At 42.4% G+C, this 25,292-nt stretch overlaps 1 protein-coding gene across 1 annotated transcript in view; it reads left to right on the forward strand.

Moving 5' to 3' along the window:
- The first annotated feature begins 481 nt into the window (after positions 1-481).
- Positions 482-25,292, forward strand: part of LOC112248956 (protein kinase C-binding protein NELL1) — a 412,284-nt gene continuing 387,473 nt past the window's right edge. The window contains exons 1-3 of the mRNA XM_024418430.2: positions 482-596; positions 1,352-1,480; positions 23,918-24,068. Of these exons, the coding sequence (XP_024274198.1) occupies positions 548-596; positions 1,352-1,480; positions 23,918-24,068 (329 nt within the window). The 5' untranslated portion in view covers positions 482-547. The remainder of the gene's footprint in view (positions 597-1,351; positions 1,481-23,917; positions 24,069-25,292) is intronic.

A 25,292-nucleotide genomic window follows, 5' to 3' on the forward strand; every position in this document is an offset into this window, starting at 1 on the left:
AAATCCGCCTGATTCAATTAATTTCATTTTCATAGACCTTTTCTGTTGTGAAAAATACTGCATCTGATTATCTGCAAAAAAGAGCAAAGGCTATGTAAGAGATGATTATTCGTAACAAATAGGCTATGTAATTACATGTAGCCCACTTGTTAGAATCCCAACTCTTATTACAAGTCCCCAGCGTCACCTCCAGAATTGGACGTGTCTATCGTCACTGAAAGGGGAGGATTAAGGTTCATTTTCGCCGCGCAAACATGTCGTCTATAGATTAATTTGAATCCAGGAGGATTGGTAATGTGGACTTCGTCAAGGTTTGTGGATAATATCGCCTATTGAATAGATGGAAATAGTATTTACAGTAAATTCAAGATAATTTACGTGCGCGCCGAAAGAACCCCTATTTCCATGATGTGGAGCGCTCCGAGCCTCTGCACCCAGCAACGGTGAGACGAGCGCAGTTTGCAGACAGACCCGAGCAAGTGGATTGCTAGCGAAGCGATCGACGGCGGATATTTCTGAGGAAACTGTACAGTTCAACTTCACACAAATGGATATTTACGTGGCTTTGTTATCGGTAGTGCTCATTGCGAAACCAGGTAGGTGTCACACTGGGACATATGCAGTTAGTTTACATATTGTTTAGGTATCATTATCAGCTCTGTCAGCAATGGGTTTTTAATGCGCACCCACCCTCTCCTTCTCCATAGCCTAATTAGCAACTTGCGCGCAAGCTTCTCGATCCTTATTTTGTCTCTCGTAGGTTTTTTATTAATCAATTAATTTAAAAAAATCAATTTGCCCCTCATCGATTTTTTTTATAAATCACGTTTTTAAAATTCGTTTTATAGTACAGATAAATAGCATAGTTATCATATATTAAATCGTAGGGGTTGTTGTTGTGTCAGACCACATCTGTATAACGCGCAAAAGTCCTTACAGAAATTACAGGTGTCGCACAGGTTGATGCAGCAGTCAATTTGTTGCCATGCAACAATAAGCCTAACATTTGGATTATGTAGACTTTCATTTAAAATGATCTGTCATTATATGGTATCTGATGTCTACTGCCATGCAATTTACGCGTTTTGTCTCTGATATGATTGCCACTGTACCTTGGTGAAGGTGCTTTGAAATCGCATGGATTCAATCCCCATGTATTTGACTGCATGTATTTGACTGTGTTGCAGTTCGTTGTATCATGCAGACGCTGAAGTTTGATTCTCAAACTCAATCATTAAAGAAGTGTCTTGCTTATTATGTATGTTATACACATCATATAGGTGGGAGGATGTGTGATAGTAACTGTGCACCCAATGTGTGACAATGTCTAAATAATATTTCCCCCCTACAGTTATCGGCTTTGGAATAGATCCCGACTACCAGATAGATATCATCAATGAACTTGACTTCGCAAATGCAATTTATGGAATTACCCAAGTGGCAGGGCTTCACAACAATAGCAAAGCCTTCTTATTTCGAGGTACTGTATACTTCCTTTATCTATTTGTGAATTAATTGATTGCTAGATCACTGTTTGATATATCAGTGAATTGCAGTAATGTGTTTTATTTTGGTGTGGAATCTTGAGAACGCTTGGTAAACTAATTTAATTTGTAAGATGTAGGTTACCCACGCTCGGACTCATGGTTGTAGGATTATCCAGAATATGTTAGGTAAAATGTTGGTAACAGATGGTGAACTAATCATCATCACATCACCTATGTATTGTAACAATCCTCATGATATGAGCCATATTGCAATTCCTAACAAGTGGCCCAATGTGTAGGGTGCTTGCCTTTCACTGCACTGCCTCCCGTTCGCTACATCGGTGTCAGAAGTTGGATGGCAGCCGAGAGGTCATCGTAACGCACAGCCTGGACATATGAGGGGAATGAGTAGTCAAAATGCTTGGCATGTTTGCCTTTGTATTGTGTATTTATTAGGGAACCCCATTAGCTCCTGCCAAGGCAGCAGCTAGTCTTCCTGCAGTCCAAACACATTAAGGCACTCACACATAAAACAAAAGATAAAACAGTGCATCATATACCATTATTACCCAACCATATACAGTGGGGCAAAAAAGTATTTAGTCAGCCACCAATTGTGAAAGTTCTCCCACTTAAAAAGATGAGGGAGGGCTGTAATGTTCATCATAGGTACACTTCAACTATGACAGACAAAATGAGAGAAAAAAATCCAGAAAATCACATTGTAAGATTTTTAATGAATTTATTTGAAAATTATGGTGGAAAATAAGTATTTGGTCAATAACAAAAGTTTATCTCAATACTTTGTTATATACCCTTTGTTGGCAATGACAGAGGTCAAACGTTTTCTGTAAGTCTTCACAAGGTTTTCAAACACTGTTGCTGGTATTTTGGCCCATTCCTCCATGTAGATCTCCTCTAGAGCAGTGATGTTTTGGGGCTGTTGCTGGGCAACAGAGACTTTCAACTCCCTCCAAAGATCTTCTATGGGGTTGAGATCTGGAGACTGGCTAGGCCACTCCAGGACCTTGAAATGCTTCTTACGAAGCCACTCCTTCGTTGCCCGGGCGGTGTGTTTGGGATCATTGTCATGCTGAAAGACCCAGCCACGTTTCATCTTCAATGCCCTTGCTGATGGAAGGAGGTTTTCACTAAAAATTTCACGATACATGGCCCCATTCATTATTTCCTTTACACGGATCAGTCGTCCTGGTCCCTTTGCAGAAAAACAGCCCCAAAGCATGATGTTTCCACCCCCATGCTTCACAGTAGGTATGGTGTTCTTTGGATGCAACTCAGCATTCTTTGTCCTCCAAACACGACGAGTTGAGTTTTTACCAAAAAGTTATATTTTGTATCATCTGACCATATGACATTCTCCCAATCTTCTTCTGGATCATCCAAATGCTGTCTAGCAAACTTCAGACGGGCCTGGACATGTACTGGCTTAAGCAGGGGGACACATCTGGCACTGCAGGATTTGAGTCCGTTGCGGCGTAGTGTGTTACTGATGGTAGGCTTTGTTACTTTGGTCCCAGCTCTCTGCAGGTCATTCACTATGTCCCCCCATGTGGTTCTGAGATTTTTGCTCACCGTTCTTGTGATCATTTTGACCCCACGGGGTGAGATATGGCATGGAGCCCCAGATCGAGGGAGATTATCAGTGGTCTTGTATATCTTCCATTTCCTAATAATTGCTCCCACAGTTGATTTCTTCAAACCAAGCTGCTTACCTATTGCAGATTCAGTCTTCCCAGTCTGGTGCAGGTCTCCAATTTTGTTTCTGGTGTCCTTTGACAGCTCTTTGGTCTTGGCCATAGTGGAGTTTGGAGTGTGACTGTTTGAGGTTGTGGACAGGGGTCTTTTATACTGATAACAAGTTCAAACAGGTGCCATTAATACAGGTAATGAGTGGAGGACAGAGGAGCCTCTTAAAGAAGTTACAGGTCTGTGAGAGCCAGAAATCTTGCTTGTTTGTAGGTGACCAAATACTTATTTTCCACCATAATTTGCAAATAAATTCATTAAAAATCCTGCAATGTGATTTTATGGATTTTGTTTCTTCATTTTGTCTGTCATAGTTGGAGTGTACCTACGATGAAAATTACAGGCCTCTCTCATCTTTAAGTGGAGAACTTGCACAATTGGTGGCTGACTAAATGCTTTTTTGCCCCACTGCATCTACAATACAAAATGTACGTGTGTGTGTAGAGTGAGTGTGCTAGCGTGTGTGTGTGTGACTCTCTCTGTGTCTGTTCCATAAGGTGTATTTTTGTCTGTTTTCTAATCTGATTCTTCTGCTTGCATTAGTTACTTGATGAGGAATAGAGTTCCATGTAGCCATGGCTCTACATAGTACTGTGCCCCTCCATAGTCTGTTCTTGACTTGGGGATTGTGAAGAGACCTCTGGTGTAGAGGTCGGTCGATTAATCGGAATGGCCGATTAATTAGGGCCAAGTTCAAGTTATAACAATTGGAAATCGGTATTTTTGGGCAACGATTTTGCCGATTTTTTTGTTATTTATTATTATTATTTTTTATACATTTGATTTAACTAGGCAAATCAGTTAAAAACACATTCTTATTTTCAATGACGGCCTAGGAACGGTGGGTTAACTGCCTTGTTCAGGGGAAGAACAACAGATTTTCTCCTTGTCAGCTCGGGGGATTCAATCTTGCAATCTTACAGTTAACTAGTCCAACGCTATAACCACCTGCCTCTCGTTGCACTCCACAAGGAGACTGCCTGTTACGCGAATGCAGTAGATGCCAAGGTAAGTTGCTAGCTAGCATGAAACTTATCTTATAAAAAACAATCAATCAATCATAATCACTAGTTATAACTACACATGGTTGATGATATTACTAGTTTATCTAGCGTGTCCTGTGTTGCATATAATCAATGCAACGCTGGGGGATGATTTAACAAAAGTGCATTTGCGAAAAAAGCATAATCGTTGGATGACTGTACCTAACCATAAACACCAATGCCTTTCTTAAAATCAATACACAGAAGTATGTAGTTTTAAGCCTGCATATTTAGCTAAAAGAAATCCAGGTTAGCAGGCAATATTAACCAGGTGAAATTGTGATATTTCTCTTGCGTTCATTGCATTCAGAGTCCGGGTATATGCAACAGTTTGGGCAGCCTGGCTCATTGCAAACTAATTTGCCAGAATATTACGTAATTATGACATAACATTGAAGGTTGTGCAATGTAACACAAATATTTAGACTTAGGGATGCCACCCGTTAGATAAAATACCGAATGGTTGTGTATTTCGCTGAAGGAATAAACGTTTTGTTTTCGAAATGATAGTTTCCGGATTCGACCATATTAATGACCAATGGCTCGTATTTCTGTGTGTTATTATGTTATAATTAAGTCTATGATTTGATAGAGCAGTCTGACTGAGCGTTGGTAGGCAACAGCAGGCTCGTAAGCATTCATTCAAACAGCACTTTTGTGCGTTTTGCTGTTTATGACTTCAAGCCTATCAGCCTAATGGCTGATGTAACCGAAGTGAACCGATAGCTAACTAGCTAGAAATGGCAAGATAGTTAGCGGGGTGCGTGCTAATAGCATTTCAAATGTCACTCGCTCTGAGACTTGGAGTAGTTATTCCCCTTGCTCTGCATGGGTAACGCTGCTTCGAGTGTGGCTGTTGTCGATGTGTTCCTGGTTCGAGCCCAGGTAGGAGCGAGGAGCGGGACGGAAGCTATACTGTTACACTGGCAATACTATAGTGCCTATAAGAACATCCAATAGTCAAAGGGATATGAAATACAAATGGCATAGATAGAAATAGTCCAATAAATACTATATTAACTACAACCTAAAACCTCTTACCTTGGAATATTGAAGTCTCATGTTAAAAGGAACCACCAACTTTTCATATGTTCTCATGATCTGAGCAAGGAACTCAAACGTTTGCTTTTTTACATGGCACATATTGCACTTTTACTTCTCCAACACTTTGTTTTTGCATTATTTAAACCAAATTGAACATGTTTTATTATTTATTTGAGGCTAAATGGATTTATATTGATGTATTATATTAAGTTAAAATAAGTGTTCATTCAGTATTGTTGTAATTGTCATTATTACAAATAAAATGTAAAAATAAAATAAAATCGTCCGATTAATCGGTATCGTTTTTTTTTGGGTCCTCCAATAATCGGTATCGTTATCAGCGTTGAAAATTCATATTCGGTCGACCTCTACTCTGGTGGCATGTCTTGTGTGGCATGCATGGGTGTCGAGCTGTGTGCTAGTGGTTTAAACAGACAGCTCGGTGCATTCAGCTTGTCAACATTTCTTACAAAAACAAGTAGTGATGAAGTCAATCTCTCCTCCACTTTGAGCCATGAGAGATTGACATGCTAGCTCTCAGTGTACATTTAAGGGCCAGCAGTGCTGCCCAGTGCTGCCCTCAGTCATTTTCCATCCAAGTTGTCAGACCCCGGTGGCTTGTCATCGTTGACAAAAAAAAAAAACATTTGAAAAATCATCTCTTCCACACTCACTTTATGGAATTCAAACGCTTTCATAATTTGGTTAGTTACACTTGGATGTGTATTACCGGCATGTCATGTCTAAATTTGCTAATCTTGCCAATTAAAAAAATATTAAAGTAGTTGGCAATATCAGTGGGGTTTGTGATGAATGAGTCATTTGATTCAATAAATGATGCAGCTGAGTTTGCATCTTTTGCCCAAAATGTAATTTAAGGTGCTCCAACACTTTTTACCATCATTCTTTATAAAATGTATAGTTTTTTCATAGTATAGTTTCTTCTTCTATTTATTCAGATTAGTTACATGATTTACATGATCAATTTGCAGTACGTTTGCCAATCAGTTGTGCAGCCAGACTTATATGCCATTCCTTTTGCCTCATCCCTCTCAACCATACACCTTTTCAATTCCTCATCAATACAAGGGGATGTAACTGTTTTGTAAATGTAATAAGCATTTTCATAAATGTGTCAAGTGCAGTGTCTGGTTGCTCCTCATTACACACCACAGACCAACACATATTATTTACATCAATAACATAGGAATCACTACACAACATATTGTATGACCTCCTATACACTATATTAGGCCCGGCCTTTGGAACTTTGGTTTTCCTAGATATGGCTACTATGTTGTGATCACTACATCCAATGGATTTGGATACTGCTTTAAAGCAATTTATTATAGATGTGATCAATGCATGTTGATGATTTCATTTCTGTGCAGTTTGTAACTACTCTGGTAGGTTTGCTGATAGTTGTTACGGTTTTCTAGAGGTGATGAAGGAGAGTCGGACCAAACTGCAGCGTGTCGATTGCGATCCATATTTATTAAACAAAACGTAAACACGACTAAACACTAAACACTACAAAACAATAAACGTAATGAAAACCGAAAACAGCCTATCTAGTGCAAACTAACAGCGAGTACAAGTAAGACACTAAGGACAATCACCCACGACAAACTCAAAGAATATGGCTGCCTAAATATGGTTCCCAATCAGAGACAACGATAAGCATCTGCCTCTGATTGAGAACCACTCCAGACAGCCATAGACTTTGCTAGATAACCCACTAAGCTACAATCCCAATACCACCACCAAAACCCCAAGACAAACACACCACAATTACAAAAACCCCATGCCACACCCTGGCCTGACCAAATACATAAAGATAAACACAAAATACTTTGACCAGGGCGTGACAATAGTTCATAGTTCAGAGGTAAATAGATGACCAACAATCACAGCATATTAGTTCAGTTAATGAGAAACGTTTTAACTGTCCTAGAAATTAAGCACATGGTCTGGCCAAATGACTGATATGAGAAACGTGTTAGAAGGTAGTCATGAAAGATGACATACACGTACAGTCGGGAAAAAAAGTATTTAGTCAGCCACCAATTGTGCAAGTTCTCTCAATTAAAAAGATGAGAGAGGCCTGTAATTTTTATCATAGGTACACTTCAACTATGACAGACAAAATGAGAAAAAAAATCCAGAAAATCACATTGTAGGATTTTTAATGAATTTATTTGCAAATTATGGTCTAAAATAAGTATTTGGTCACCTACAAACAAGCAAGATTTCTGGCTCTCACAGACCTGTAACTTCTTCTTTAAGAGGCTCCTCTGTCCTCCACTCATTGCCTGTATTAATGGCACCTGTTTGAACTTGTTATCAGTATAAAAGACACATTTCCACAACCTCAAACAGTCACACTCTAAACTCCACTATGGCCAAGACCAAAGAGCTGTCAAAGGACACCAGAAACAAAATTGGAGACCTGCACCAGACTGGGAAGACTGAATCTGCAATAGGTAAGCAGCTTGGTTTGAAGAAATCAACTGTGGGAGCAATTATTAGGAAATGGAAGATATACAAGACCACTGATAATCTCCCTTGATCTGGAGCTCCATGCCATATCTCACCCCGTGGGGTCAAAATGATCACAAGAACGGTGAGCAAAAATCTCAGAACCACACGGGGGGACCTAGTGAATGACCTGCAGAGAGCTGGGACCAAAGTAACAAAGCCTACCATCAGTAACACACTACGACGCCAGGGACTCAAATCCTGCAGTGCCAGACGTGTCCCCCTTCTTAAGCCAGTACATGTCCAGGCCCGTCTGAAGTTTGCTAGAGAGCATTTGGATTATCCAGAAGAAGATTGGGAGAATGTCATATCGTCAGATGAAACCAAAATATAACTTTTTGGTAAAAACTCAACTCGTCGTGTTTGGAGGACAAAGAATGCTGAGTTGCATCCAAAGAACACCATACCTACTGCGAAGCATGGGGGTGGAAACATCATGCTTTGGGGTTGTTTTTCTGCAAAGGGACCAGGACGACTGATCTGTGTAAAGGAAAGAAGGAATGGGGCCATGTATCGTGAGATTTTGAGTGAAAACCTCCTTCCATCAGCAAGGGCATTGAAGATGAAACATGGCTGGGTCTTTCAGCATGACAATGATCCCAAACACACCGCCCGGGCAACGAAGGAGTGGCTTCGTAAGAAGCATTTCAAGGTCCTGGAGTGGCCTAGCCAGTCTCCAGATCTCAACCCCATAGAAAATCTTTGGAGGGAGTTGAAAGTCTGTGTTGCCCAGCAACAGCCCCAAAACATCACTGCTCTATAGGAGATCTGCATGGAGGAATGGGCCAAAATACCAGCAACAGTGTGTGAAAACCTTGTGAAGACTTACAGAAAACATTTGACCTCTTTTATATACCCTTTGTTGGCAATCACAAAGTATTGAGATAAACTTTTGTTATTGACCAGATACTTATTTTCCACCATAATTTGCAAATAAATTCATTAAAAATCCTACAATGTGATTTTCTGGATTTTTTTCCCTCATTTTGTCTGTTATAGTTGAAGTGTACCTATGATGAAAATTACAGGCCTCTCTCATCTTTTTCATTGGGAGAACTTGCACAATTGGTGGCTGACTAAATAATTTTTTGCCCCACTGTAGGTCCTGATGGTACCAAGTATTTACATGCCATTGATCAGAGTGAGCATAAGGATCTGACCAGTGTTGAATGTGCAGTGAGCTCAGACATTGTTTCCCTGCCCCCTAAATAGCTGTTTGTCATAGCAAGTGAAGGTATAATTATCTGTATAGTGTCTTCACATTAATGTATCCAAACAATGATCTCACCATTGTACAGTTGACAGAACAACATGATAAGATATATATGCTGGGAAAGGTTATAAGCACTGATCAAAGTAGAGGTTTTCGCTCTTCATTTTTATTTTACATTTTTTATTTCACCTTTATTTAACCAGGTAGGCCAGTTGAGAACAAGGCCAAGATAAAGCAAAGCAGTGTGACAAAAACAACACAGAGTAACAAATGGGATAAACAAACATACAGTCAATAACGCAATATAAAAATCAATATACAGTGTGTGCAAATGAAGTAAGATTAGGGAGGTAAGGCAATAAATAGGCCATAGTGGGGAAATAATTACAATTTAAAATTAACACTGAAGTGATAGATGTGCAGATGATGATGTGCAAGTAGAGATACTGGGGTGCAAAAGACCAAAAATAAATAACAATATGGGGATTAGGTAGTTGGGCGGGCTATTTACAGATGGGCTGTGTACAGGTGCAGTGATCAGTAAGCTGCTCTGAAAGATGATGCTTAAAGTTAGTGAGGGAGATATGAGTCTCCAGCTTCAGTGATTTTTGCAATTCGTTCCAGTCATTGGCAGCAGAGAACTGGAAGGAAAGGTGGCCAAAGTAGGAGTTGGCTTTGGGGATGACCAGTGAAATATACCTGCTGGAGTGTGTGCTATGGGTGGGTGTTGCTATGGTGACCAGTGAGTTGAGATAGCAAAGACCTAGCAAAGACTTATAGATGATCTGGAGCCAGTGGGTTTGGCGAATATGAATATGAAGCGAGGGCCAGCAATCAAGCGCATACAGGTCGCAGTGGTGGGTGGCATATGGGGCTTTGGTGACAAAACAGATGGCACTGTGATAGACTACATCCAATTTGCTGAGTAGAGTGTTGGAGACTATTTTGTAAATGACATCGCCGAAGCCAAGGATCGGTAAGATAGTCAGTTTTACAAGGGTATGTTTAGCAGCATGAGTGAAGGAGGCTTTGTTGCGAAAGAGGAAGCAAATTCTAGATTTAATTTTGGATTGGAGATACTTAATGTGAGTCTGGAAGGAGAGTTTACAGTCTAACCAGACACCTAGGTATTTGTAGTTGTCCACATATTCTAAGTCAGAACCGTCCAGAGTAGTGATGCTACTCAGGCGGGCGGGTGTGGGCAGTGATCAGTTGAAGAGCATACATTTAGTTTTACTAGCATTTAAGAGCAGTTGGAGGCCACAGAAGGAGTGTTGTATGGCATTGAAGCTCGTCTGGAGGTTTGTTAACACAGTGTCCAAAGAAGGGCTAGAAGTATACAAAATGGTGTCGTCTGCATAGAGGTGTATCAGAGAATCACCAGCAGCAAGAGCGACATCATTGATATATACAGTGAAAAGAGTAGGCCCAAGAATTGAACCCTTGTGGCACCCCCATAGAGACTGCCAGAGGTCTGGACAACAGGCCCTCCGATTCATGTGTACTATAAAGTGGTAGGCCACTGACAGACAGATGGGCACATTCAACCAGATGTAGAGCTAACACCAGGCATAGTAACACAGTTGTTCTCTTGTGATGTGCTTGTTGATCCAGCACATGAAAACACACACATTTCCCATATCATGGCTCATGTAAATTGGTTCCTGAAACATCTGAATCAATATAATTTCAAGCCCCCTGTTGAGGTTTGGGGCAAGGCACAGTTTATTCCAGTTCAGAGAATTATGATGCGCTGTGCATATTGCCGGTAAAAAGTGCAATTTGCCAGGATTACAGAGACAGTAACTGTGGTAGTACCAGTTTCAAGCAGGGCTGCTTTTTAGGGATTTTGTATTTGTGTTTGTTTTTATTAATGATCCCCATTAGCTGCTCTCAAGGCAACAGGTACTCTTCATGGGGTCCAAACACATTAAGAAACTTACGTCACACAGAAAACAAAAAATAGAGTAACTGTTGCATTGGCAGCAGCTAATGGGAATCCGGAAAAAATACAATTACAACCCAACATATCTACACTGCAAAATGTATAATACAAACATTCAACAATATTACAATGTATGAATGTGTGCTAGCGTATATGTGTGTGTGCCTTTGTGTGTGTGTGTCTCCACACAGTCTGCGTTCCGTAAAGTGTCGTTTTTTTTTTTAAGGATTTTGCCTCTTACATGAGTTACTTGATGTGGAATAGAGTTCCATTTAGTCATGTCTCTGTGTGGTACAGTGCGTTTCCCGGAGTCTGTTTTGGACTTGGGGGATGTGAAGAGACCCCTTGTGGCATGTATTGTGGGGTGTCTGCATAGGTGTCTGAACTGTGTGCTAGTCATTTGCACAGACAGCTCGGTCAATACCTCTAATAAAGACAAGTAGTGATTCAATCAATCTCTCATCTACTTTGAGCCTGGAGAGATTGACATGCATGTTATTGATGTTAGCTCTCCATGTACATTTAAGGGCCAGCCATACTGCTTTGTTCTTGGCTAACTGTAATTTGCCTATGTCCCTCTTTGTGGCACTTGTCCAGATGCGACAAAATTAGGGCTTGTAGGACTTGTTTAGCCTACTTGGAGGTGAAACTATGAGAAGTCAAGGGGGCTAGCATTGGGAATTTGCGAGCAAAGCAACTGTTTATTTCTTAAATTGTAGCGATAAAAAATGTTTGATTATTCATCATTGTTTGTGTTTCATACTTTTTATATGTTTTATTTTCCTTTTTTTTTTACATAACTGTGCATTGTACTGTGAAACTGCTTTAGGTGTTAAAATCCTATTTGCCTTTTTAGCTTGGACATTAATCAATGTGTTTTATATTCTTTCATAACATTTGATGTCTTTTATTGCCATGCTTGTTTTTTTTCATCTTATTGTTTTAAGTGTGTTGCTATTTTAAAATACACTTCAAGTAAACTTTGATGTTGGATCTTTCATTGATGATTGTATGAATATAGACTCAATTAACTTTATAAGCTATCATTCTTAAGACCTTTTTTAAATGTCTGAACTTGGTTGAAGGACTACTAAATAAATGTTTGGAGTAGATTACCTGCTGAAGTGAACTGGGGTGTGATATGAGTACAATAGACAAGGTGTTAGAGGCTATTAGCATGTGTAAAGAACTATTACCTTCCAGAGCCGACTAATCAAGACCGGTCAAACTCTGTTTTAATTCTGACTATTTTACGCAGAACAAACAACAAACAATTCCAGGATAGAACAAACAATTCCAGGATAGACTAATCGAATAGGAAGTTTAAACAGCTGCTTAACTTGACCAAAAATAAATTGTGCCATCGAAAAGTCCCTCTTTGCAAATCAAATAGTCAATAAAAGTTGCAGTAAATGTTACTTTGACAATTTAAACTTGTAAACCAATATTTATAATATTGTCGAAGTGTTTATTAATGTCCTTGAATTGCGTAAAGGGCAATTTAGCCTATAACATTCTTTATAACACTTGAATGAACAATGGCTTAGGCTAAAAACGAGTAGGTCTATTATCGTTAGGCTATGCCTTTTGCCTATCGAACTGTAAAAATCCTAAATATAAAATAAGAAAAAAACAAATGATTATTTATATCACTCTTTATAACACTTAAAAATGATAAAAATGAATAGGCCTATTAGGATATGACTTTTGCCAATCATACTGTACAAATCCAAAATGTTGGCCTACAAGTTACAAAAGAAAGTAGCCATAACAAAATGAGTATGAAAATAATTTTTCAAATAAGATGCATCAAGAATTAAATATATGCTACATTTCAAATTAAATTAAAAAGTGCAATGAGGAACTATTAGGTCTAGTATTTTTTCTTTTTTTTACCATGTCTTCGGCCTACCTAAAGATTTCTGTCAAGGAACACCAGCATATTCATCTTTCCTACCCCCGAGTAGCTAACTCAGCAGGATGATGGACTTTTAAATGTTGACAGAGGTTTATCGTCCATCCATCCCTTTCCCTGATAATATCTTTGCATATTCTGCAATTGACACCTTTATTATCATTTGGCCTGAAACCGAAGAAATGCTTTTCTTTCCCACCAGTCAGGCATAGTTTTTTTCTTCTCCAGATTTAGCGTAAAGCAGACTATACTATCAACCTGATCTCATAGTTTCACTTTGTAATTTTCCATAATTGGATGAATGTCTTTTTTTATTTTTTTATTTTTTACATATTAATTCCACAAATTACATGGTTAATTCTGAGTGGCTAAGGTTAGGGCTATGGTTTGGCTTAAAACAAAATAATTAAAAATAATGCACTGCTTTGATTAAGTACTCTCCCTGCTTGCTAGAGAATTGTGAACTGCTGTGTAGCACAGTGGTCTAAGCAGCACGCTCTGTATCTGCGTATTTTTATGGACAAGAGAAACATAGCCCTACCAATTCGAAAATCATTCTGCAGCCTAGACTAGAAAAAAATAACTAGGCCTGTAACGATATTCGTCTTCCTCTGACGAGGAGTATGAAGGATCGGACCAATATGCAGCGGTGGCGGCTCTGTCGCGGTACGTGGACCCCACTCCACCATAGTCCTTCTCTGCCTCTTTACCCGCCTCCGTGGCCTCTAACACGGTGACCCTCGCCGCCAGCCTCGGACTGGGGACCCAAGCCACGGGTCCCGAATGGACGGGAGATTCTGGCAGCACCGGACAGGCGGGAGACTCCGGCAGCTCCGGAGTGAAGGGCGATTCTGGCAGTTCCTTGCTGACGGACGGCTCTGGCAGCTCCTGGCTGACTGACGGCTCTGGCAGCTCAGGACAGACTGGAGACTCTGGCAGCTCAGGACAGACGGGAGACTCTGGCAGCTCAGGACAGACGGGAGACTCTGGCAGCTCAGGACAGACGGGAGTCTCTGGCAGCTCAGGACAGACGGGAGTCTCTGGCAGCTCAGGACAGACGGGAGACTCTGGCAGCTCAGGACAGACGGGAGACTCTGGCAGCTCAGGACAGACGGGAGACTCTGGCAGCTCAGGACAGACGGGAGACGACTCTGTCAGCGCTGGACAGGCGGGAGCACCTGTAGGGAGGAGACGGAGAGATAGCCTGGTGCGGGGGGCTGCCACCGGAGGGCTGGTGCGTGGAGGTGGCACCGGATAGACCGGACCGTGATGGCGCACTGGAGGTCTCGAGCACCGAGCCTGCCCAACTCTACCTGGCTGAATGCTCCCCGTAGCCAGGCTGTGCTGGCGAACCGGGGACACCATGCGTAGGGCTGGTGCCATGTACCCCGGCCCGACGAGACGCACTGGAGACCAGATGCGCTGAGCCGGCTTCTTGGCACCTGGCTCGATGCCCAACCTAGCCCGGCCGATACGAGGCGCTGCGCTGTAACGCACTGGGCTATGCCTGCGCACCGGGGACACCGTGCACCTCATGGCATAACACGGTGCCTGCCCGGTCCCTCTCTCCCCACAGTAAGCACGGGGAGTTGGCGCAGGTCTCCTACCTAACTTCACCACACTCCCCATGTGGCCCTCCCAATACATTTTTGGGGCTGCCTCTCGGGCTTCCAGCCGCGCTGCCGTGCTGCCTCCTCATACCGCCGCCTCTCAGCTTTCGCTGTCTCCAGCTCCTTGGAGCGGCGATATTCCCCAGCCTGTGCCCAGGGTCCCTTGCCATCCAGAATCTCCTCCCATGACCAGGAGTCCTGAGATCGCTGCTGCCCGTTACCATGCTGCTTGGTCCTTTGGTGGTGGGTGCTTCTGTAACGATATAAGTCTTCCTCTTACGAGGAGTATGAAGGATCGAAAGCATTCTTCCCGCACATTGACCCCTCCATGTGCAACAAGTAACAGTGGAAGTCAAGGTTGGAGTGGCAGAGGTTTTGACCCAAATCAAATCAAAGTTTGTCACGTGCGCCGAATACAACAGTGAGATGCTTACTTAATGGCTCTAACCAATAGTGCAAAAAATGTATTAGGTGAACAAATGGTAGGTAAAGAAATAAAACAACAGTAAAAAGACAGGCTATATACAGTAGCGAGGCTATAAAACTAGGGAGGCTACATAGGCATTGGTTAATCAGGCTGATTGAGGTAGTTTGTACATGTAGATATGGTTAAAGTGACTATGCATATATGATGAACAGAGAGTAGCAGCAGGGTAAAAAGAGGGGTTGGGGGGAAGCACACAATGCAAATAGTCTGGGTAGCCATTTGATTACCTGTTCAGGAGTCTTATGGCTTGGGGGTAAAACTGTTGAGAAGTTTTTGTCCTAGACTTGGCACTCCGGTACTGCTTGCTATGCGATAGTAAAAAGAACAGTCTATGATTGGGGTGGCTGGGGTCTTTGACAATTTTTAGGGCCTTCCTCTGACACCGCCTAGTGTAGATGTCCTGGATGGCAGGCAACTTAGCCCCAGTGATGTACTGGGCCGTACGCACTACCCTCTGTAGCGCCTTGCAGTCAGGGGCCGAGCAATTTCCGTACCAGGCAGTGATGCAACCAGTCAGGATGCTCTCGATGTTGCAACTGTAAAACCTTTTGAGGATCTCAGGACCCATGTCAAATCTTTTTAGTTTCCTGAGGGGGAATAGGCTTTGTCGTGCCCTCTTCACGACTGTCTTGGTGTGTTTGGACCATTCTAGTTTGTTGTTGATGTGGACACTAAGGAACTTGAAGCTCTCAACCTGCTCCACTACAGCCCCGTCGATGAGAATGGGGTGGTGCTCGGTCCTCCTTTTCCTGTAGTCCACAATCATCTCCTTAGTCTTGGTTACGTTGAGGGATAGGTTGTTATTCTGGCACCACCCAGCCAGGTCTCTGACCTCCTCCCTATAGGCTGTCTCGTCGTTGTCGGTGATCAGGCCTACCACTGTTGTGTCGTCTGCAAACTTAATGATGGTGTTGGAGTCGTGCCTGGCCATGCAGTCGTGGGTGAACAGGGAGTACAGGAGGGGACTGAGCATGCACCGCTGGGGAGCTCCAGTGTTGAGGATTAGCGTGGCAGATGTGTTGCTACCTACCCTCACTACCTGAGGGCAGTCCGTCAGGAAGTCCAGGATCCAGTTGCAGAGGAAGGTGTTTAGTTTCAGGATCGTTAGCTTTGTGATGAGCTTTGAGGGTACTATGGTGTTGAACGTTGAGCTGTTTTCAATTCTCACATAAGTGTTCCTTTTGTCCAGGTGGGAAAGGGCAGTGTGGAGTGCAATAGAGATTGCATCATCTGTGGATCCGTTTGGGCGGTATGCAAATTAGAGTGGGTTGAGAGTTTCTGTGATAATGGTGTTGATGTGAGCCATGACCAACGTTTCAAAGTACTTCATGGCTACGGGCGTGAGTGCTACTGGTGTCATTTAGGCATGTTACCTTTGTGTTCTTGGGCACAGGAACTATGGTGGTCTGCTTGAAACATGTTGGTATTACAGACTCAATCAGGGACATGTTGAAAATGTCAGTGAAGACATCTGCCAGTTGGTCAGCACATGCCCGGAACACACGTCCTGGTAATCTGCCTGGCCCCACAGCCTTGTGAATGTTGACCTATTTAAAAGTCTTAACCCTAACCCTATGTTGACCTATTTAAAAGTCTTAATAATGCCCTAACCCTAACCCACAGAGAGCGTGATCACACAGTCGTCCGGAACAGCTGATGCTCTAATGCATTCCTCAGTGTTGCTTGCCTTGAAGCGAGCATAGAAGTGATTTAGCTCGTCTGGTAGGCTCGTGTCACTAGGCAGCTCGTGGCTGTGCTTCCCTTTGTAGTCTGTAATAGTTTGCAAGCCCTACCACATAAGACGAGTGTCGGAGCCAGTGTAGTGAGATTCAGTCTTAGCCCTATATTGACTCTTTGCCTGTTTGATGGTTCGTCGCAGGGCATAGCAGGATTTCTTGTAAGCTTACGGGTTAGAGTCCCGCCCCTTGAAAGCGGCAGCTCTACCCTTTAGCTCAGTGCGGATGTTGCCTGTAATCCATGGCTTCTGGTTGGGGTATGTACGTACAGTCACTGTGGGGACAACGTCCTCAATGCACTTATTGATAAAGCCAGTGAAAGATGTGGTCTACTCCTCAACGCCATCGGAAGAATCCCGGAACATGTTCCAGTCTGTGCTTGCAAAACAGTCCTGTAGTTTAGCATCTGCTTCATCTGACCACTTTTTTTATAGACCGAGTCACTGGTGCTTCCTGCCTTAATTTATGCTTGTAAGCAGAAATCAGGAGGATAGAGTTGTGGTCGGATTTACCAAATGGAGGGCAAGGGAGAGCTTTGTGCGTGTCTCTGTGTGTGGAGTACAGGGGATCTCGAATTCTTTTCCCTCTGGTTGCACATTTAACTTGTTGATGGAAATTTTGTAGGACTGATTTAAGTTTCCCTGCATTAAAGTCTCTGGCCACTAGGAGCGCCGCCTCTGGGTGAGTGGTTTCCTGTTAGCTTATTTCCTTATACAGCTGACTGAGTGTGGTCTTAGTGCCAGCATCTGTCTGTGGTGGTAAAAAAACAGACACAAAAAGTATAGCCGTAAACTCTCTAGGCAAGTAGTGTGGCCTGCAATTTATCACAATAAACTCTACTTCAGGCGAGCAAAATCTAGAGACTTCCTTAGATTTCGTGCACCAGCTGTTGTTTACAAATATGCACAGATCCCCCCCGTCTTACCTGAGTGTGCTGTTCTTTCTTGCCGGTGCAGCGTATATCCCACTAGCTGAATATCCATGTCGTTATTCAGCCACAATTCCGTGAAACATAGGATATTACAATTTTTGATGTCACGTTGGTAGGATATTCGTGTTCGTACCTCGTCTAGTTTATTGTCCAATGATTGCACGTTGGCGAGTAGTATTGATGGTAAAGGCAGCTTTCTGTGTCTCTACCTGTGTCCCTTCCTCTTGCAAATAACGGGGATGTTGGCCCTGTCGCGTGTTTGGAGAATGTCCTGTGCGTCTTGCTTGTGGAAGAAAAAATCTTATTCTAATCTGAGGTGAGTGTTCACTGTCCTGATATCCGGAAGCTCTTTTTTGCCATAAGATACGGTTGCAGAAACATTGTTGTTAAGTTGGCAGCCCGTAAAACTGCTGTTATTTCTTCCGGCGCCATTTTAAGACAAAGGGCAGGATGTAGATAATGGGGCCCAACATAGCCCTTTACACTCGTACCCGTATGTATACAGGTTGAAAATGGCAGATTTGGACACTGATAAATGCCCAAATTGGACTGCAGTGGCTGTACAGTTACATGCTAAACATGAGATCAGAGCTTAGGGTCTCCGCTTCACAGCTCTTTATGGGTTTTGACTGACAGACATTCTGAATTTGAACACTGTGGACAACAAGACGTTGCCCCTATCCATCCAGCTAATTGGGCAACCTTTGCAAATGTTTTGTTGTCTGACTGAGGTAAATGCTGTCAATTACAAGAACAATGTATTTTGAAAGATGAGACATTGAGGATTATATTAAGTACCGCTTTGATGACATGCAAGTAAGCCAAATACCCTTGAGTCTAAATGTGGTCTTCACATTTCCGTATCATAAAACTCAAGTAGTAAACAGTGTCAACATCTATCATCACTATGTTTGATGTATAGTTGCAAGATGAAGTGATGTTATACTTTGGGTTGTCCTGAACAGAATTAGCCTAGGTTTGTTGTATTGTTAGTACAATTTGCTGCGGACCACACATCTGAATGCACTAATGACTCCATTCTATGCTCACCAAAATTCTGATCTGCTTCTGTGAATTGCCTTGTCAAATACCTAACATTGCAAGATCACATTTCATATTTAGCTAGACATGTTGGCAATAGAACAAGCTTTCAAATTATGCCTACCTGACCCAGATTGTGATTTCCAATGGACCATTTTGGGATTGCGTAAACAACAACAGTAATTGTGTAAAGGCGGGGAAGCAGGGCTGTGTTCTAAACAAAACAACTACAATAGTGCTTGCTCTAGGCCCTCAGTGGCACAGCTCGAAGAGCTCAAGAAAGCACCTTATAATTGAAGACTCTTCTTTGAGTCATAAAAGTGTATTGAAAGGTGTGTGGCTACTTGGTAACACTAACTAGGCCTCTCACTCAAACCCTTGCATATTTTTGCTGTCTTATGTTGCACATTGAACATTTTCCTTAGATATTCTTATCACGTTACGTTAAGTGTATCCAGTGTATTTTCAGATTTCATTATCATCAAATGCTGCAAAAAGAACACAAGATTTAAAATGCACATAAAATCAGTTTGGATTCAGTCTTGTGCCAGGTGAACTTTTGTGTCCTCATCTTTAGTCTAATAATTTTCACAATCCAAACTGCTCCCTTTTAATTGCTACCATGGTTATGCATATGCTTTTCATATCTCTTCTGTAAGAAACATTTCAATTTAGCCCAATCCATATAGGCCAATTCCCACAATTGTGATAGGTTAAGGGAGATGGGATTACAGTATATTTGGGATTACAGTCAATCTGACACCGTCTCACTCTCCATTCCTCTCAGAGTTGGATTCCTTGTTTAGTTTACTTGTCTCACAGACATTCATTGACTAAAGGACCAGGGGCCGTATGTGTAAAGCTGGCTTAGAATCAGTTTTCCCCTGTCCATTTAATTGTATTCATTGTGATCTTAAAGGCTAAACTGATCCTAAATCAGCACTCCTCTGAGACGCTTGATACATATGGCCTCAGATTAGTGATACATTATTATCTGTGAATCTGGCCAGCTGGATTGGTATGTGTTGGTGGTGACTCAGACAGTGGCCTAAAAAGAAGGGACTCCATCAGTCTCAGCCAGTTTCTCACTACATTGGCAGGATTCCTTCTCTTCTCCTTGACTCATCCTTCCATCAGGGCACCATAGCAGTAGACACTATGTAGGGGGACACACTGGCCATATCCAAAATCTGTCTTGCCTACTACTTACTAAAACTACATAGGCCTATTATGTAGTAATCTTACTACATACCATTTAGAATGTAGCCTACTGTTTAGTAAAAACGAATGCTGTAGACAACAAATATCAACACCCGTCATGAGAATGGATAATCTAATGCACAGATGTGTTGATTCACATCATTTGTTCATTTAGGTACAGCGAGTCTCCTTATCTGATTATCAGATGATTATAAGCTGTTGTCAAACACAAGTGACTCAGAAAATATGATTTTCTTCCTAAAAAGTGTGTAGTGAATTCTACTAGATAAAAAGTTGAACATCCTGGCATTTAAAGCATACTCGATTTTCACATAGTTTAATACTATTTTTGCATACATTATTATATTCCTACTACTTAGAACACACATATTGGTATTCGGACACGGCCACTATCTGTCTGAAATTACACCCTATTCCTTATATATAGTGCACTAATTTGACCAATGAGGAGGCTATTTAGCTCAACTGGGCAAAATAAAAATGCATTAAAAAGAGTGCACTATAGAGAATAAGGTGTAATTTGATATTTGAACAAAGAGAACCACCACATTTAACCATGGCAAGGTGACTGGAAAAATGGTTGAATACAAACAGAGTACTTATTCCCTCCATAAGGCAATCAAACAGGCAAAACGTCAGTGCAGAGACAAAGTGGAGTCGCAATTCAACGGCTCAAACTCGAGACATATGTGTCAGGGTCTACAGACAATCATGGATTACAAAGGGAAAACCAGCCACGTCGTGAACACCGAAGTCTTGCTCCCAGACAAGCTAAACACCTTCTTTGCCCGCTTTGAAGAAAACATAGTGCCACCGAAGTGGCCCGCTCCCAAGAACAGTGGACTCTCGTTCTCCATGGCCGACGTGAGTAAAACATTTAAATGTGTTAACCGTTGCACGGCTGATGGCCCAGACGGCATCCCTACCCGCGTCCTCAGAGCATGCGCAGACCAGCTGGCTGGTGTGTTTACAGACATATTCAACCTCTCCCTATCCCAGTCTGCTCTCCCCACTTACTTCAAGATGTCCACCATTGTTCCTGTACCCAAGAAAGCAAAGGTAACTGATGTAAATGACTATCTATCATGAAGTTCTTTGAGAGGCTAGAGGGAGGAGGTGAGGGCCCTGGCGTGGTGGTGCGAGGAAAATAGCCTCTCTGACAACGGCAACAAAACGAAGGAGCTGATGGAGGACTTTAGGAAACAGTAGAGAGAGCATGCCCTTATCCACATCGACGGGACAGTAGTAGAGAAGGTGAAAAGCTTCAAGTTCCTCTGCGTGCGTCTCTTCAACCTCAGGAGGCTGAAGAAATTTGGCTTGGCCCCTAAGACCCTCACAAATGTTTACAGGTTCACAATTGAGAGCATCCTGTCAGGATATATCACCGCCTGGTATGTCAACTGCAGTGCTTGCAACCGCAGGGCTCTCCAGAGGATGGTGCGGTCTGCCCAACGCATCACCCTGCCTTCCCTCCAGAACACCTACACCACCCGATGTCACAGAAATGGCAAAAAGATAATCAAGGACATCAACCACCCAAGCCACGGCCTGTTCACCCCGCTACCATCCAGAATGCGAGGTCAGTACAGGTGCATCAAAGATGGGACCGAGAGACTGAAAAACAACTTATATCTCAAGGCCATCAGACTGTTAAATAGCCATCACTAGCCGGCTACCACCCGGTTATTCAACCCTGCACCTTAGAGGATGCTGCCCTATGTACATGGACTCACTGGTCACTTTAATAATGGGTAATAATTGATTTGATTCGTAGTATACTATCGTAAATACTACAGCATACTACAGTCTGCAAAAACACTACAGTAAATGTAGTATTTTTTTAATGTGGGTCAGTCAGTCAGTGTCTGTGCCTGGTCCTGTGCCAGTTATAACATGGAGGCTGAGTGGAGAGGGCACGGCGGATGTGGATCACATCGGCAGGACTCTGTCACCAACTGAGAGAGGTTTACAAGCCTGCCATGGGGGGCAGCCACTATCTGAACTTGTCCAATTATACTGAACAAAAATATAAAACGCTAAATGCTACAATTTCAAGTATTTTACTGAGTTACAGTTGATATAAGGAAATCAGTCAGTTTAAGTAAATTCATTAGACCCTTACCTATGGATTTCACATGACTGGGATTACAGATATGCCTCTGTTGGTAACAGATACCTTAAAAAAAGGTACGGGCGTGGATCAGAATATCATTCAATATCTGGTGTGACCAGCATTTACCCCATGCAGCGCGACACATCTCCTTCGCATAGATTTGATCAGGCTGATGATTGTGGCCTGTGGAATGTTGTCTCCTCTTCATTGGCTCTTCGGAGTTGCTGGATATTGACGGGAACTGGAACACAATGTTGTACACGTCAATCCAGAGCAACCCAATTATGCTCAATGAGTGACATGTCTGGTGAGTTTGCAGGCCGTGGAAGAACTGGGACATTTTCAGCTTCCAGGAATTGTATATGGATCCTTGCAACATGGGGCCATTCATTATCATGCTGAAAAATGAAGTGATGGTGGCAGATGAGTGGCTTTTTAATGTCCCCATCACAAGTTGCACCTGTGTAATGATCATGCTGTTTAATCAGCTTCTTCATATGCCACACCTGTCAGGTGGATGAATTATCTTGGCAAAGGAGAAATGCTCACTAACAGGGATGTAAACAAATTTGTGCAAAACATTTAAGAGAAATAAGCTTTGTGTGCTTATGGAACATTTCTGGGATCTTTTATTTTAGCTCATGAAACATGGGACCAACACTTTACGTGTTGCGTTTATAGTTTTGTTCAGTGTAGAAACACTCGATTTGGTGTTCCATTGCACTACGCTTTGAAGCATTTTGTTACTATGTGCCCTAATGAACACGTCCATGACCTGTTTTGCGTGTCTCATGTGCCTCATAGATGGAGATTTTGCTGGTGTACTTGCAAAACGAGTTTAAGTTTGTTAGTGGACATATCCTCCTAATGTTTCAAAGATTTGCTGTGTTGAACGCACCTCTGGGTTGGGACCGCATCCAGGTAAATGGGTGACATCATTTTTCTTGTTTAATACTGAGTGTGTGTTAATCTTTACGTTGAATAATGCATACGATGCTATGCCTTTCTTTGTCATTAGAGAAGGCATTCATTGAAAAAGAGAACCATATTGGTGAATGTTGAAGGAATTTAATTAATCTGTTTTAATTCCCAATTAAAATTAAACTCTCTGTCAATTCTTAAGAATTTGTAAGACCCTTATTTTATAGGAATGGACAGAGTCCGGTCTTAAAAGTCAAGTAACAGCCTTTATTCAAGAGAGTACTGAGTAAATACACATTTTACCACAGGTTATAAACTGAAAATGACGTAAGCGTTTTCTAAATGTTCCGTCTCTTCTTGACAATGGTAGAAAGGCCCTATAGCTCTCAAGCCTTCCCTCCTCGCCTAGAGCCAAGGTCAGTCAGTGTAGATAAGCATTCTAGACAGTCTGGAGATAGTTCATTCATTTGTACCAAGGAACAGACCGTCATTGTTCTAAACTCTTGACTACATTCACTACATTATATTCAATACTGGGAGCAACAGAGAAAATTCATACATGTACAGTAGCATAATAGTATTCGGATTAGTCAGTCCTGATTGAAATGTATACATAATTAGTCATCATTGATAAAATTCCCTTAACAGTGAACAGTACTGTTTTGGTGAAAGTCAGCAGTGTTTCAGGCCGTGCCTCAGACAATGTGTGTCCCAAATGGCCCTATGCGCCCTGGTCAAACGTAGTGCACAACATTGGGAACAGGTTGCCATTTGGGACGCAGACACTTTGTCCTCTTTTCCCCTGCTAGCTGATGCCTGAACCTTAACAGGCAGACAGGATGTCGACTGTGAAAGCGGCGAACATGCCGTTCCCTGATTGCTGTTCTTTCTCTTTCATCCCCCAGATGTGGGGAGAGCAGTCCACGCGCCCGCCCACATCACAGAGAAGGTGGTGGAGCTCTTCAGGAGTAAAAGTGAATTTACCTTCCTGGCTTCCATCCAGCAGAAGACCTCCACGTCAGGAGTCATCTTCTCCATCCATGAATCTGAACACAGGTAATGCATATTTAATCATTTTATTACTGCCTTTTCAGCAGCTACTTTCTCTATCTGCCACCACTATCGACAACTGACTTTCCCAGCTGTGACTCTGAATGGCCCCTGTTGGAATTGAACCCACAGATTACTTCTTGTTGCATTCATTGAGCATTTGCAAGACGAATTTGATCAGCCCGTTGAATATATCAATGTCAGATTACTCTGCTTTTGTGAGTGATGGAGGGAAAGGAGTGGGAGATGTGTAACTTTCTGACTGCATGCTTTTCTGCTTGCATGAATTGGATAGAAAAAATGAGTTGCTCTCTCTCAAACTGGTAAATGACAGAATGAAAATCATACTTGAAAGAGGAACAGACAATGTAGTCGTTGATAATCCAGCATTTGTACAAAGTGCACACTGACACGTTGCTTTAACGTTAATTCCCCCTCCAGCCATTTCAAATAACTTCAGTCACAAATGTATATTATCTCTGTATTTTGTGTGTATGTGTGTCTGTTTGTGAGTTGTGCCCTTATTACAGTCAACACACATATACAGTAAGCTCCAAAAGTATTGGGACAATGACAAATGTGTTGTTATTTTTGGCTCTGTACTCCAGAACTGTGGATTTGAAATGATACAATGAATGAGAAAGTTACAGAGGCATAAAAATAATACCCCCCAAAATGCTAACCTCCCCTCATATTGTAATGGTGAGAGGTTAGCATGTCTTGGGGGTATGATATTTCATTCATTCAGGATTATCCATAATCATGGTAGCATCCACATTAATGTATAAGTGTTTAGAAACATATATTCTTATTTACAATAAAAGTGTCTCGGCCTCCTGGGTGGCGCAGTGATCTAAGGCTGTGCCACCAGAGACTCTGGGTTCAAGCCCAGGCTCTGCCACAGCCGGCCGCGACCGGGAGGCTCATGGGGCGACGCATAATAGGCACAGCGTCGTCCGGGACAGGGAGGGTTTGGCCGGCAGGGCCGGCAGAGATATCCTTGTCTCATCGCGCACTAGCGACTCCTGTGGCGGGCTGGGCGCAGTGCACGCTGACCAGGTCGCTAGGTGTACGTGTTTCCTCTGACACATTGGTGCGGCTGCCTTCCGGGTTGGATGTGCGTTGTGTCAAGAAGCCGTGCGGCTTGGTTGGGTTGTGTTTTGGGGACGCATGGCTCTCAACCTTCGCCTCTCCTGAGTCCGTACGGGAGTTGCAGTGATGAGACAAGAC

This window comes from Oncorhynchus tshawytscha, linkage group LG04, assembly GCF_018296145.1.
Source record: "Oncorhynchus tshawytscha isolate Ot180627B linkage group LG04, Otsh_v2.0, whole genome shotgun sequence".
In the NCBI taxonomy this organism is placed as follows: domain Eukaryota; kingdom Metazoa; phylum Chordata; class Actinopteri; order Salmoniformes; family Salmonidae; genus Oncorhynchus; species Oncorhynchus tshawytscha.